At 35.4% G+C, this 16,626-nt stretch overlaps 1 protein-coding gene across 13 annotated transcripts in view; it reads right to left on the reverse strand.

The window, feature by feature from the left end:
* Nucleotides 1-16,626, reverse strand: part of LCOR (ligand dependent nuclear receptor corepressor) — a 110,928-nt gene that overhangs the window by 19,362 nt on the left and 74,940 nt on the right. The window contains exon 8 of one of the 13 annotated variants that reach the window (XM_032491186.1): nucleotides 6,679-16,208. The exons of the other annotated variants lie outside the window; for them this stretch is intronic. Within the exon in view, the coding sequence (XP_032347077.1) occupies nucleotides 15,239-16,208 (970 nt within the window). The 3' untranslated portion in view covers nucleotides 6,679-15,238. Of the gene's footprint in view, nucleotides 1-6,678; nucleotides 16,209-16,626 lie in introns of those variants that run through there. 13 annotated transcript variants of the gene reach the window in all.

A 16,626-nucleotide genomic window follows, 5' to 3' on the forward strand; every position in this document is an offset into this window, starting at 1 on the left:
TAATTCTTAAGGGTGTGGTAGAAGGATAAGATAATATTCATAAAAGCTCTGAAAGGCACAGTTTAAGAATGATGTGTTGCTTCACAATCAGATCTTTAATGATTTACTCAGTGATGTTTTTCTAGGTCAGAGGTCAGAAACAGCTGAGCTTCCTACTTTGTCAATACCACGGTACTTAAATTCCCAAACGAAAGCATTCCTGTGGTTAATATAAATGGTAGATGGTCAGTGCTTATGTTCTCTTAGGGTAAAAAGATCAAATAGAGAAGAGATGTGGCAGAGAGCTGAAATGACAATTTTAAGAGTCTAGAATTTGGGACTGATGGATTCAATTAGTCTCTCAGTATCTACTCTGTAACTACTGATGAAACTGCTTGATGGCAAGTCAACATCACTGATGACTAAAATATATTCTTTTTGACCATAAAAGATTGATAGAGACAGTGAATGATGTCTGGATAGGAGCTAATCTTAGAAGCAGAAAAAGGTAGTCCCAGGAAAACAGAAAGGGAGAGAATGCTTGAGACAACACTTGAGAGACAGTAGACCAAATAATTAAGAGTTGTAAGTTAATTTGGCTTGATTCTTCTCTTCAAATACAAGAAAACAGAAAAATGCATCGTTAGCCTCCCTAAAGGCAATAAGAGCTGTATTTTTTGCTAGACAATAATTTGAAATTATGTTCCCTAATTCCTTATTTCTGGCCCTTTAAGCTCAGAAAATGTAAGTATGTTCAAAGGCCTGGCTAAATCTGCTGACAAGCTCTACACTAGGAAATGCTTCTACCCTTGGCTATTTCACACCTGTGTATCTTCCCTTCCTGTATCTTCCTGGATACAGGAATACTCCAAGAACTATGACAAAATTTTGTGTGTGCATCTGGGGTTTTTCTTCACTATCTAAAAGGCCATGTATAGTTGTCATGCAGTAAACTACTGAACAATCAAGCTTTCTTTCCCTGGAACTGAGCTAGGAGGAACAGTAAGAAGGCAGGCAAGGGTGACATAGAAAAGTGAGAAATTAAATTCGTAAGATCACAGAATAGAAAGTGACTTAAAATCAGGCAGTTTAATACCTGATTTCCAGGTGGCTGAAATCCAAATGATCTCAATTTGTATTTAGACAGAAAAAGTTTTCAAAAATGGGGTAAAGGAGAACTATTTATTACTCCCCAACGATCAGGGTAGTGGGGGATGGTGTATGTTGGGCAGGGGGTGGGGGGCAGGGGGTGCTGTGTGTGTGTCAAATCCAGGATGTATCTATCTCTTCAACCTGTAAAATTCCTCAGTGAGCCACTCTTGCTGATGGCAACATGGCATAGTTCAGGTGTGGAGTGGAAGAATAGTTAAGAACTACTGATCTAACACAAAAGACATGTAATCCCTTTGTGAGAGCTTTCTGAGTTTACCGTGTTCTTAACCAAGTTCACTGAAAGTAGGGCAGAACAAAAAATTATGAATTAGTAATGTAAATTGGGGAAAGGAAGAAGTGCTTCAGAGGGTGCTTACTGGACATGAAGCCATAATTTGCTAGCTTTTCTGTATCTCAAGGCTTAATTACAGGCTATTATTTTGAGTAGATCTAAATATGACAGAAGCAGTTTAAGGCTTTGTATATTGTACCTCCTGTTTCTCTTAAATTTAACCAGATTGTCACACTTATTAAATTACAATAACAAACATAATTATCAAGGAGTGCTTCATGTTCACTCTTCAACATATTTTTACCCTAGAGGCAAATGTAGCTGGGAAGCCAATATATAGTCAGAAAGTTACTTGGTAAGTCAGAAATCAGAGCAAGGGGTCATTAAGCACAACAGTCCAATGCTTCCATCTCCCCTGGAGGAATATAATAGACTCACAAAAACAGACACTTCTGTCAAACTATTTACTTCTGAAAAAGTTCCCCTCCCCACAACCAAATTGATTTTTGTTTCTATCAACCCAGGTAAGACTATGCATGCAAGACCAAACATATTACACTTGTTAATTAATACAAACAAAAGGAAGGAGGGTTCAGAGGCTGTGAAAGAGGGGATATTGGACTGAATGGCATGCCTTTTAAAAATGATAGCTCCTGAAGTAGGGGAAGAAATAACCCTAAATGATATAACTAAATACTGATTTGGTGAGAATGCAAGCCTATATTATTAATCTAAGGAGTATTATAACTAAGGATTCTTGGAAAACACTTTGAAATAGGCTTTAGGAAATAATGTAAAAATTTCAGACAGAGAGGACAGACCTCTGCCCAGGGCTGATTTGAACAGAAAATGAGTCTGTCCCTGGACTCACGACTTAAGAGAGATCTGACCTTAAAGGCATAACTGACATTTCAGAAGGTCAGGATTACATGAGAGCTCATGACAAGTCAGTGAGTCTGGGCTATTTCTTTTTTTGTTTTTGTATCTGTCAGGTGGGAGACTAAAATCTACATTGTTCTTTGGTAGAAATTTCTAATTCCTTTCAAATGACCAGGACAATGACAGACTTAGACTAAAAAACAAAAACCCAAAACCAGAATCAAAAACAAAAAACCACTGCTTAGGCAGAAGACAGAAGTGTTCATTCCCCAAGTAAGAGAAAACGCACCACATCATGATGCTCTTTTAAAGGAGGGTGAGAGGAAAGAAACGTTTGTCAAGGCCCAGTAGAAACAAGTTTCCCCGGAGTGGAACTGAGAGGAGTCAATCCAGACGAGATTCTTCTCATTACAACGGGAATGTATTTCTTTTGTAGAAACAACATAACAATAACGACAAACTCACAACCCTGCAGCACCACCTCGCAGTGCAGTGTTTTCACAGACAGAGGATCTAAAGGAGGATTGGAGAGCTGACACCAACACAAACCAAAAAGATACTTAGTAGTTCACATGAAGGATCTCTGTAACACAGATTTTCTTTTTCCTCTCAAAAAATTAAGTGATATGTTTTTTGACAGCTATTCCTGGTTTCTTTTTGGGTGAACGAGGGAGACAGCAGACTATGCATCTAAATAAGCAATTATTGGTGTCCTGAGTTTTTTGTCATTTTTATGGGATCTTCTATATCCCAACTTTTCTCATATTCTCTTGAAGTTTTTAATCTCCATTCTTGAAATCATACAAATCTATGGTATAACCCTTAAAAGTGGCAAATTCTACTTTTGTTATCACATAGTAAATCATATAGCACACACCACACATCCCCACAATCCCACTCAGCTCACTTAGCTCTAACATTTTCTTATTCAAACTACCCCACGTAAAAAGAAAAATCTACAGATTCAAAGCATGTAAAATTCCAATCTTGAAAATACAAAAACTGTATACAACGGAAAGGAAGATAAATTCTATGTAACTTTGTATTTTTTAAATCTTGAACATCTTGTACTTTCTAACAACTTTTATTCCACTCAGTCTATGAAAATAAACAATGAGGACTAGTTTGATAATATTCCTTTGAAACTAGGACCAAGAAATCAGAAAAGCAGCATTCCAGGTCTCAATTTTAATTTCCAACACTTTTACGTCTCTGACTTTAGAGATAAAACAAGATCGGCTGTCCAGTGTCCCAGTTTAGTATAAATTCATCTGCCTCGTTTTCAAAGTTCTAATTAATATAAACAGCTTCCTCCACAACTTTCAGTCTGATTTTCTCACTCTCCCTTCATCTCTCACACCAAATTAACTCCTGCCAGGTGCTTCCACTCCTAGCTTTCATTTATTGAGTATTTGCAAAGAGCCTAATATAGCACAGTGCTAAGTATTTTACATATAGAATCTCATTTAAGCCTCGCAGCATAAGGTAGGTAGCATGAGCCTCCCTTCACAGATAAGAAAATTGAGGCTCAGAAAAGTTCAATAACTTGTTCAAGATCATGTAGTAAGAAATTAGAAGAGCTGGGATTTTAAACCAGGCCAGATCCATCTAATTGTCTCTTAAACTTGGGATATTCTCTACTCTTCAAGATTCACCTTTTTCAGCATTGAGTCAAAATGCCGACTTCTACTTAGCAGTATGCCTCAAATGTCATTTCTTTACTGTCAATTTCATAATATAGATTTAATTCTCATCCTAAAAAGCAATGTAAGTTTATTCAAGAGTGACATATTAATAGTTGAGACTTAGTTAAAAGTGAATCTAAAAGAAAACTATTAGATTAAATCCATCTTTTTTTTTTTTTTTAATATTTATTGTAGTATAGTCAGTTTACAATGTTGTGTCAATTTCTGGTGTAGAGAATACTGTTTCAGTTTATCTATATTATACATAGGAGTTAGTATCTGCAAATCTTGAACTCCTAATTTATTCTTTCCCACCCACTTTGCCCCCTGTAAAACCCTCATTCTAATTCCAGGTTGAGCCAAGAATGCCAAGTGGTATAGAGACAAGTATAATGGTTTGGAATCATGAGTATTAAGGGCAGCTCATTGTGTGAGAAGGGCAAGTCCCTTAAAGAGTACAAGTTCCATGTTTTTCATTAAAAAAAAATGTAAGATTAGGATAGCACCAATAGTGTTTTAATGGGTTAATAAGGTACCTCTTAGGGTCACAACAATGTGAGTATATTTAACACTAAAAAACCATACACTTAAAAATGATACACTTTAAGACTGTAAATTTTATGTGTCTTCTGACAAAATTAGAAAAAAAAAATCTGCTGAATGACCTTTAAAAGTGCAAACATACAAATAAAACAAAACTAAAAACCCTCTTCTGTTACATTTTGAAAATATATAACATGTTCAAGCCTCACTTTTATAAACTGCCCCAGGTATCTGTATTGTTAAAAGACTGATTTTGACGGAGACTGATTATATCCAGTGATCCCCAGAACTCCTCATGTTCTAACATTCAAAGCAGAACTAGCTGGCATGCAACAGAAACAGAATTTATAAACTACATACTTTAAAATTAATCACAATAAAAAGTAACTGCTGAAGCTAATTTTTACAAAACTAACATCACATTCATACATTCGTAATAAAAACTTAACAAAATGGACTTGTTTTAAATAAAAGATATCGAAAATGACATTCAGACCTATTTTTTTCCCCCTTTGGAAAACGCTGCAATGAAAAGACAAGACCTAAGGTTTATAAGAACTGACTATCCAATAAAAGGTTGCTACTGTACTTCTCAATGTTTGAACAGATGTAACTATAGTGTGTTTATCTCACATTTAATAGAAAATCACATTTTTAACAGACGTAGAGTTGAAATAAAGCCTAAGAGGCATTCAGGACAACATTCTGAATACAAAAAATTATCTTTTATGTTACTTAACAAATACTTACTGTTTAAAAAAAAAAAGGATTTCATTCATTTCAGCTACAAAATCTAACATCACATGACTTGGCTGTATGTTTTACATTTGAATACAGTGGTGAAAAAAAATAAGTGCACAACTCAGGAAGTGCCGGAAAGCAATACCATTTTCCACTTTTTCTCACTCCATTTCCCTTATGCAATCTCCCTAATTCCTATGAGTTCCTGAATTAATTCCAAAGTATCAGCAGAATCAGAGAAGAAAAGTTTGGATTAGAAGAAACAAACCCTTTTTAAAGATTAGGTCATAATTGAAGAGCTAAACATCAATCTAAAGATAGGATCACTAAAATAAATTCACTTATGAGATGCTAGATTGTAATCCTATTACACTGATCTGGCCACCAGTTTAGAATGTATAATGACAAGAAACACACAGTTACCGCTTTGAAATTTACAAAGAAATAATAATCAGGTTTACAGAAAAATGTTCTAGACACATGGGATAACCAAGTAAGGGGAACAAATGAAGCCAAAGAACAAGCCTGTAGTACCAACAAAAATTTCCAATATTATAAACATCAGGCCAAAAGGCAGAAAAAGTAAGACAGCCAAAGAAAGCAAGCCAAAAATATTAACTGAAAGATAATCTAGACCAACTACCAGTAACAGCATCATTTAAAAATATAAAATGCCATTAGAAATGATCAGAAATCACTTCAACCAGCTTACAATAGTTATACGAATTATCATGAGCTTGAAAAAGCAGCTTTCTAAAACATTTTGCTCATCATTTCTGATCTTTATCACTGTAATTCAGCTGTTCCCCTCTAACCACTTCAACAACAGAAATCACCTTGTAATACAAAACTTTTTTATACACCTATTTGCTAAAAGGCACAGTACAGATGTGCTGTTGCTTGTCCTGGCAAAAAGAAATACCACCTCCCAAGAATCAGAATTACTATAACTTGAATTGATTGACAGTATTGCTTTCATACTTATGCCTCAAGAAAAGAGGAAACAAAAATTAGTAAATCATTATTATTCTTAGCAAGCAGTCCCAGAATAAAGCTTTACTCCAAGGAAATTATGAAAAATTAAGTCCAGCAAGCAGGTGTTATGAAAATATCAATGTATCTTGTTTTACTGAAAATACTTAAAAGTGAATAATCCAATAAAGAAAACTGAGGTAAAGGAGTATCAAATTAGCAAAGGCACAGAGTTACAAGACAATACCAAATCCAAATACTGAAGTGTAATTTTGAAGTGGCAATTTCTAGTCATCTAAGAGATTTCATCTGGAAAAAACTTATCATAAATTAGAAACTTTGATAACCACGTGCATTTAGAGTACACTTTGAAATCTTACCCCTTTTGTGGATTTTTTTTTAAAGCATTATAATCTTAAGAAGTAGAAACCAAACTTTTAAAACAGTTTTCACAACAAAATTTATTAGAAGAATAGTGGTTTTGAAAAGTCTAGCATCCAGTGAGAACTACCATACACAACATTACAGCTGGGAATGTTTCTCCAAAATGTCATGGTCAAATAATACAATGGAACCATTAAATTTTACACATGCACGAAAGAACTAGCGCGTCTGACATACAATGCCAAAAAAAAAAAAAAAAAGGGGGACCACATGGATTAAAATTTTAAGTACTCATCACATACATTAAGACACAGCTTATTTTAGTCCAGTCAAAAATCAGAACTGCATTAAAAAATTTAACGTAGTGCAATCAAACCAAAAAACTTAATTTGTGATCATAAGTGCTCTACTACATAAACATTGATCATAGCAAGGAACAAAAAGTTCAAATCACACAGTACAAAAAAAAATCTGTAAATAAATATAAACTACAGTACAAGAGAAATATTAAATTATACAATTCCGTCAAACTGTAAACAGTATTTTGAAATGAGGTCCATAAGAGTAAAGGGGGTTCCTGTTTTGCTGCATGACACTTGAACTTCTAGAAATCTGAAAGATGCCATTTTTCCGTATCTTCAAAGGCTATGGGTTTTATATATGGAGAAGTCCTTTTAGATGTAAGATATCAAATACTAAAGCAGAGGAATAATCAATTTTGTTAACCACAGATAGTACTGCAGAAAACAAAAGGAGTTTTAAAGAATAAAGACCTCTGGCAGACAAGTCTTAACATTAAAGATGCAAAGGGCTAAAACACTGGAATTAGAACTTCACATCAGAAGAAACTTGTCATTGAGGACTTTCAGGCTACAAAATAAACTGACAAAATTGTCTGCTGATACGTAGCCCTAGACCTCTGCTAGTTTGTTTTTTTTTTTTTGACATTTACATACTCATGTTAAAACACCAACTTTGGCAGAATCACTACTAATAAACTCAGAGCACTCCTGGCCCAATGGTTCCATCACAGTGGCCAGTGCACAGAAATCTCTAAAGACATTGCATAAACTAGAATGTAGAGGTCAGACACCCAAGGACCAGTGCTTGAATTTAGTAGTAGTATGGTGAAGAAGCAAGAGCCACATTGAGGAAGAACTGCATCTGTTATAGTTTACAGAAGCAGCAAGGAATGTCATTTAATTGTGCTGGCTATTAGTGGCATTTAAAAATATATAGTTTAATTGTGTGTGTGTGTGTTACATGTGCTGGCTACACATTTATGCACATTTTGTCCTTTTAAATACACTGTTAACAGGAACCCCCCCTATTATCTGCTCAGTAGTAATAACTGAATATATAGAATGCCACTATAAGAGTGTGAGGCACCGTGTGCTGGAGAGTTATATGCAGCTTTAAAATCTGTTTGGCTGAGTTATACCTGGATACCTGAACTGAGTTTTTAAGTTGACATTCATCAAGGATGTGCTACCAGCACATCAAAATAAAAGCAAAACAGAAAAATACAAGTCACTGTTAGGTTTAAGAATAGCATCAAAGTACCTGAATTGAGTGAGAATAGTGTGTAAACTGTCCCTGAGGGTTTTTAAACAGTGTGTACAAGTTGGATTCCTAACAACATTAGCTTTATTTAACAGCGTGGACTGATAAAATACCAATGTCTGACAGTTTAAAGTGGAGGTTATAAAGAATTATACGCAAACACTCCAAATGTATAGTTTATACATTTCTTCTCAAAGCAGCAATAAGCTGCTGTAAAGTATACATCCCATCAGAACAAGCAACATGTGGGAGTCAGATATAAGTTTCTATCTTAGTCTGATTTTCTGACAGCACAGCGTATCAATATCCAATGACTATATCTTTCCTAGATCAGAATGTTACTAATTTCGACTAGCAATAGAGGATTAGACTTTTAATCAAACACTTGGCTATTACATACTAAAATTCCTTAAACTTACTAATGCTGGTATACTAACCTAGTTAATTATCCCCCCATCATTTTAGAAATATACCCTTCCACAACTTAAAAACATTAAGATCCATTTTCAGTCCTCTGATGTAAAAAGCATGTCAGTGAATTAATATTAAAAATTTACACAGTAAAAAGGCTTGAATTTCAGCCAAAGATTCTAAATACTGCTCATTCCCTGAAGACTTAAAGGGAGAGAGAATCCCTACCCATGTTCCTAGTGATTTATTTTTCTAAAATGGTCTGACACAATTTTTCATTTTGGGGAACTTCCCCCTCACCTCCTCTCAAACTCCAAATTCTTAGCCTGAAATGCTTTATGAAATGGGGAAAATGAGGCAATCACTTGGAATTGCTTGAAAGGTACAAAATGTTATTGTCTTTTTAAAAAATAAGACAAGAATTATTTATATAAATGTGATCTGACCCCATATTATGTACTATGTTTTTTATTTTTAAATAATCATCCTAAAACTTACAGTACCTAAGACTCTGAAGATAAATTAAGACTTTAGTGTTGTAACAGAAAAAGTGCTGGATTATCCCTTTTCTAGTACTTTAAACATTTCAGACAAGTGCTTTCCTAGTGACAGTAAAGTTTACTATATAACCTTCCACCAAGCAGGAAAAAGTCACCTGGATGAAAGAAAAGACTTTAAGGAGTGTAGCACCAGGTATTTACCAAATAAAAGATGTTGTTCAACTCAGTCTGAGGGGGTAAAAATATTCTAGATTGAAATTCTATTTGGCTATTGAATGTTAAAAATCCCTGCTCTACTGTGTCAGTGTCCTGTGTCTCACCCTCCCGCCCTCCCTCCCCCAGTCCCCTTACACACTATCCACTGAGAATCTAATCTCTAAAGAGATTATTTTAAAATTTGTTTTCAGGACATACCTGAGAAAGGGTGCAATTATGCAGAACAAGGAACCCAGGACTGCACTAATACTGGTTATAGGTTCATAAATTCTTTCCCAAGACAAATCTAAAAAGTCTAAGAGGTATGGATCTTCAAATATCTCTTACTGCTTTCGATTTTTTTGGTATGTGTGTAGGGTCATTTCCAGTGTTGAAAAGATCATCTTGAGCCTGTTCAATGACAGTTCAAGATGGAGTAAAGAGTTTATTTTCATATTCAAATAAAGATTAAATATTATAATATTTAATATTTGCTACATCCAATAAATCTATGATTAACTAAAAGTGCTTGCTTTTCAGCTTTTATTGACATAGCTCTAAATGAACTGGAAACCTTAAAATTACCCCCCAAATAGCTGCAGAATCAACTCGTTTTATTGTTTGTCAATCAATATTAATTAGCCTTGATTCACTTTTCAAACAATCTGTAAAATATTTTTCTATCAAATGAAGATGGCCCAACTTTACCAAGTTATCTATCCTGTGACTCATTTTCAGTATTGTAGGGCAGAATCTTTAGCCTTTTCTCAAGTTTACATAGTTTCCCCATCCTATTTCCTACCCCCCTCCCCCAATCTCCTTCAAAACACTTAGGGCACACAGCTACAGGGCTAATGTCTGCTTCTTTAAAAGGCAACTGCAAGTTTATTTGGGAATAAGAGACAGAGAATATGCAGAGAATTTCCTCTATTCTTCCTTCAGTCACCATGTTCACAAATCCTACTCAAGTCTCAAGGACAGAATGTATCCAAAAAAAACTAAGAAGACTTTGAAGGTCTGCATTCCTTGTACCATGATTATACTGTTTTCCTTTTCAGTAAAGCTTGAAAGCAACTAATTTTAAAAAAATCCCTATATAGCTTAATAAAGCCTACAAAGGGCTGTTTAGTTAAAGCCATTAAGTTTTTTTAAATAACACTGGCCTGATCATATATTAATGAAAACCTAATTATAATGGAAAGGTAACATGGAAAACAATCTTTGATGTCTTCATGAAGGTCAAAGTTTAACCTATAACTTTTAATGTCTCCTATAAAAGATTAAGTGGAGCAATTCAGTCTATTGCCATATTCCATCACCAATGACAGCAACCTGAATATATAGGAAAGGGTGGTTCACATGAAAAGAATCTCTGGCATTTAGTTAAAGAAAGAATAATTATGAAAGTAAAACTATGTAGTTTAAAAAACAAATCTACAGGGATGATAGCTGTTAAAGAAAATGATACTGAGCTATCATATATCTGCTGTAACCATACTCAAAATAATTTCAGGTTCTGACACTGGGCTGACTCATTAATTTGTTTCATAAAAAAAACTGAATCCAAGCTTCACTATTATCAGTCAGTGAAAATAAGAGAATCACAAAGGCTTAGAACCAAGCCTCGCACCATGTGCTTCCTTGGGGCAAGGGGAGAACACACAGGTCACGAGCAGCTCCGAGGCTGCTGCGTACAGCCTAATGACAGAAGGTAGTTACGACGTGGGCCTTTGCAGGTAGTCATTTTCAGTCTAATTTAGAGTTCTCTCCAGAAAATTTGGAACTAAACTTCTCATTGTGCCTTACTGTTTTACTATCTGATCCCATATAGCTCATCTTATATATAGCTCAGATAAAATGTTGGGGAATGGAAATGCCAATTAGTTGAGGTAATGGTTTATATAAGATAACCAGAGTTCTAAAAGCACTTCAATATTGTAAAGTAAAAGTGTACCAAATAAAGCTAATACACACTTCACACTTGTTGAGCTTGCTCACCAGAACTGAACAGTAATTAACTTCACATAAGGACCCCTATCATCACACAAAGCCTTACTCATATCCATGATCTGCTGCAGCAAAGGTTTATCAAGCAACATCTAAACTTCAGAATAACAACAAACTTAATATTAAAATGTATTATACACAAATATAAATTATTTTTTCCTGAAAGAGAGAGACCTTGTCCTTCATGGTATTTGGGGAACAGAAAAAAGTGTATAGCTCATCATACAGTTCAGAGTCACTTGTAAGCCTACTAAACAAAGTAATATAATACATTTCTGTCAAGCATGATGAAGGTTAATGATAAAAATATCAACTAGATACTCTTCCACAGAATTAGTGTTGATTTTATAGTGCCATAGCTTAACTACTCTATAACATCTATGTTCTCTCAGAAAAAAATGCAGAAACTGATTTTAAATACATTATCTCCTAACGTTAGTTTGAGTAATATCAAATAGTCTGAGTAACGTCATCATCGGCCTACTGGAAAATGAAAGGAGAAAAGGCTTTTGTGACAAAGATAGTTGTGAACTATACTTTCCCATACCATAAAAATGGTCAACTGTTGTCTGGACCATGCAAAACTCTGATTAGCAGAAATTAAGCATGCGAATAGACCAATCTCTATTACACATTTACGAGGACGTCCCCAAACTAGAATATCTACACTGAAAGTGCCAATACAGAATAGTGGCAAATCAAGAGAGAAATCAAATATCACGGGATCACTGCGGCACCAAGACTGACAGCCAGCCATGTGATGAGCCACGTCTAAGAAACACATGGTATAATGGAACTCTGAACACAAAATTTAACATTAAAAGTGCACCTGAATATTACAAACTAACTTTACAAAACCTACAATAAGGTAAAATATATATCTTTTGAAATATTCAGCAGCTTTCTGTATTTTTTTAAGTTTTTTTTTTTGAGAGGCTCATGAAATTTAAAAGGGACCACTATCTAATTTCAACCATGCTTCACAAAACAATAATGGCTATTTTATATTGCAGTTACCAATGTAATGCAATTAGTGCTTTAAAATAATCTACACTCAAAAAAAAAAAAAAAAAAAAGAGACAAGAGAGACAGACCGACCTTTGGAGGAAATATGCTTATTCAAAAGCTTCTTGGAAAAGAAAATTTACCTGAATATCAAGTCATGACTGATCTCAAGTGTAATCTTTAAAAGCTTCACAGACATGAATATTACAATCTTCAGGTCTCAGGACTTTTAATCTGAGAAAGTTTAGAGTTTGGTTTGTTTTTTAAATTCACTTTCTAACCAAAACAAATAATAGAAGTACTCAAATTTTCACTATTTACAACTCTCAGCCTACAATCTGAAATGACACAATACAAGTTCTCTTATTTAAACTGCAGCATTAAAGGGTAGGCACACCATTCTTCTGCTGCTCGATTGTCATCCACTGAAACACACATAGAAAATATTTATGTTAGTAAAATGATCACTCCATGTACACTACAATGACAAAATTTACATAACTCAACTCATACATCACTTTATAAACTACCACATAGGATTAAAAACCTCTCTGAACAGTAAAACTCTACAAAAGTTGAACTTTTAGGGCCAGATTTTTAAATGGGCCTTAATGATGTCTTTCTGAGAGAGGATAAAAACAAGCACAAATTAACTGCTCAAAGGACCTTTTTGCAGCAATCCTAGGCTACTGAATACTCCTAGATATCATGCAAAAAGGCACTGTGGCTGCAATTAATTGTGTGTGACAAATTACCGAGTGTGGAACAAAGGAGGCGTTCCTTCATAAGCTTAGCCATTTGCTTTTAGCAACATTTCTACAACTTCCTTCAACTGCAGATGAAAACCATACATTTCATAAAGTATTTTTATTGCAACTTCCAGCTAGGCTAGAAAATATTGCAGAGTCATATACTGCTCTGAACTTAAACTGTTTTTTTCTGTTGAGAAGACTAGAAAGCTAAGAGGAAACAGGCTCAGTCATCCACTGATTAAACTGCTACAAAATAACCAAACCAAAAGAGGAACCCAAGCCCAGGCTATGTCAAGAATGAGCAGTGTGTGTATTTTAATAACAGCAATGGTGTGCCTAACCTTTGAACACATAAGTTGCTGAGGGAAAACTATCCTCGACCTTTAATTAACTGCTCCAAAGTTTTCAGGCAAGAATTAATGCCTTGGGAATATCTGGATCTACTTCTCCTCAAACTGTTAGTATCCATCAGAAATCATCAGCCTCAATTTAACCAACGCTCCAAATCTGAATTTTACAGAAAAACTCCAATGATTTTGTTTGCTTTGGTTAAGCATTTAGAAGGACCTGACCAACTTTTCTCAGTAGATTAGAATACAGGGTGTATGTGGGGTGGATTTTGTTTTGCACAGTCATTTTAATTTGGTCACAATGCAAAATTAAATTTTGTGGGCTTTTATTTATCTGCTATTCTCACAAAAGAAGTATAGAAAATAAACATTCCAAACCTTGTTACTGTAACTTTAAAAGCCCACCTCAAAAAAAAAGTTCAGATGTTCTTCAAGGAATGCTTATACAAACACGATCTGAAGGATCCTGAACTGTGTGCTAAACAGCCATAAAAATGAGTTAAATATCAGAACAAGTTACGAAGGGGATATTATGTAGGATGCAAACAAAAAAAAAGTTCAAAGAAACAAATTAAATAAAAACCAAAAAACTCCACGCCCGACCCTTGTACTAGTATCTGGATTAGTTAAAAAAGAAATCTCTAATGAGCCTGATTTCTGATTGAATTTCTGTCAGAACTGAAACGCAACCTAAATCATATTAGGTTACTTTGGGGTTGCGGTTTTTTCTCTTGCCACAAACATAGACTCTTCATTTATGTGGATATTTGAGCAGACTACTGAGGCTGTAAAATTTAGATACTACTTCTGCAGTATTATAATTACTTGTACACATTTTCCCCCTATCTCTCATCCCCCAATAACAGATCTTGGATATTTTAAACTAGTTGCTGCAATGACATTCGGTTATTAGCTAGCACATGATCAAATCTGTAAATGGATTTAAGAATATAAAGAAACTTAGTTTGCTAAAATGAGGCATCCTCTACTGTTTTATGTAATGTACCCTGACTGCTCCTGAGTAAGAACGGAGCTCGTCCTCCATGAGATAAGGCTATATATCCTCACTTGTTGGTGAGACCAAGTCTACCCTTAGAAAATCCCAACTGAAATTACAGCAAAGGTAGTGTTACAAAGTAATTAACTGAAGCATTTCTGAAGGTAGTGTGTGCACATTTTCCACCTCCTCTCCCTCTGGGTGAGCACTAAATAGATTGCTAATTTGTTAAGTAAATTTAATAGTGAGAAGAAAATCATAAAATGTTAATCGACTCAAATAATTATTTATCATTGAATAACCAAATTTCTTAAATTCAAAGGTTCATTGTTTCTTAGTTTCTTTAGTTTAATCCTCCAATGAGTTGAATCTCAGAAGAAAAAAATGTGAATAATTTTGTAAGACGGCTTCCCAATTTGCAATGATAAAGCTCCCAGTATGATAGAGGTGGTTTCTAAAAGGGGGCCTTTTCTTCCTTTTTTCCTTCTTTTAAAAATAAAGGCAAATATAACTTAAGAAACAGAAAGAAAATCATGCAGGCTCTACAGGCAAGGAGTCCACTTCCATGTATCTGTTCTCTGTGAGGTAACTCAATTCTCTCTTGTAGAGAAACATGCAAAAGGCCAAACAATATATTGAGCCATACTGCACATGAAAATTTAAAAATATGCAACATTCAGAATGCACCTTTCACCTCTGTACACACAAGTCAATGCAAATTCTGCAAAGGAACAAGTGTCACAGTAAATGGAGTTAGGTGCAAGTAATGACAGCTGAACAATGCAGTAGTGCTCACCCAGTTTGTACAGTAATTGGCACTCTACAGTATTCCTACTCATTTTTTGATTCATTTGCACTTTGTGCTGCCTCTCCCTGGGGATCTAATTCAATCTTTACAGAAACATCTGGCCCCTCCGACCTCATTAATTTCATCTTTTTCTTTGGAGGGTTTTTCAAAGTGCCCAGCCTCTCTTTTACTTTGTACTCCAGTGTACTGTGGGGAATCCCATAAATACTCTGAGCTTTGGAAACACTCATTTTTCCACTCATAACCACTGAGATTGCTTCCTCCAGTATCTCACTGTTGTACTGTCTGTAACGCCCTCTTTTCTTCCGAGGCTGCTTGGAGCCAGGGTCTCCTTCTTGATCCGATGTGGGATATGGCTGTCCAGAGGTAGACTGCTCAGCATCTGAGCCCCAAGAATCGGGTCCAGCGTCTAACATGCTTTTTCTATTTTGTTTTGGAAGAATAGCCCTTAATTTTTTACTAAGCGCGCTCTCCGTTTGTGAACCCATTACCAAAGAGCTATAGCTGTACTGATCACCAGTGCGAGATTCCCAAGAAAGATCCATTCCTCGAACTTGTGGTATCTTTAAATCTACAGGAGATGAATGGCTCACATCCTTTTTCCCATCTTGTTTTGCTTGAAGTGCCATTTTTGGAAAGGCAGAGTTTTCTGCAAGAAAAGGAAGGTCACTGATGTTGTTGAGTGCACCATTTCCCCTGAACTTCATACGGCTGAGGTTGAACTCATAATGCGGTTTTGCCCAAGAGGCTTCCCTGGATAATATTAAGTGTTGTCCATGATTCTGTAATCCAGATGGCCCAAGGCTGGCAGCTGTGGACAATTGGTTTCTGCTCAGTAGTTCTTCACTAATCTGCAGGGATCGAGCCAATGGAACTTTGAGTGATGTGGAGTGTCCAAAACCTTCCCTGGTTCCATCCTGTAAGCTTCTTGGAGGTACCCCATCACCACTCCGAAGTCCGTCTGGGCGGTACTGGCTGGGTCTCCCAGGTCGCCTAATTGGATGGAAGGAAACTGATGTGAGCAGGACTTGCACAGGTAGGGAGGGATGGGTGAGGGGACCACTCCTTTATTAGAAGGCCTTGCTTGGGTAACATCACTTTGTGTTATTTATTTATTTTTTCTCTAAAATTAAAAAAAAAAAGGTCTCAGCAGTTAGTTTTAAACTTGTTCACAAAAAAAGAAAAAAAAAAGGAAAAAGGAAAAAAGAAAAAAAAAAAAAACCCAGGAGCTTTTGGGCAAAGAAAAATTAAACCTGTCAGCTGGTCTCTGGTTGGGTTCACAAATTTTCGGAGAAAAAGTTTCGCGCAACTGTTTGAAAATAGCACCTTAATTATTAATTACAAAGTAATCATCAAGTCTCCGTAGATCTACAAAGAATTGTGTTACCAATGTGACGTTACCACTAAACAA

Source organism: Camelus ferus, chromosome 11, assembly GCF_009834535.1.
Source record: "Camelus ferus isolate YT-003-E chromosome 11, BCGSAC_Cfer_1.0, whole genome shotgun sequence".
Lineage (NCBI taxonomy): Eukaryota > Metazoa > Chordata > Mammalia > Artiodactyla > Camelidae > Camelus > Camelus ferus.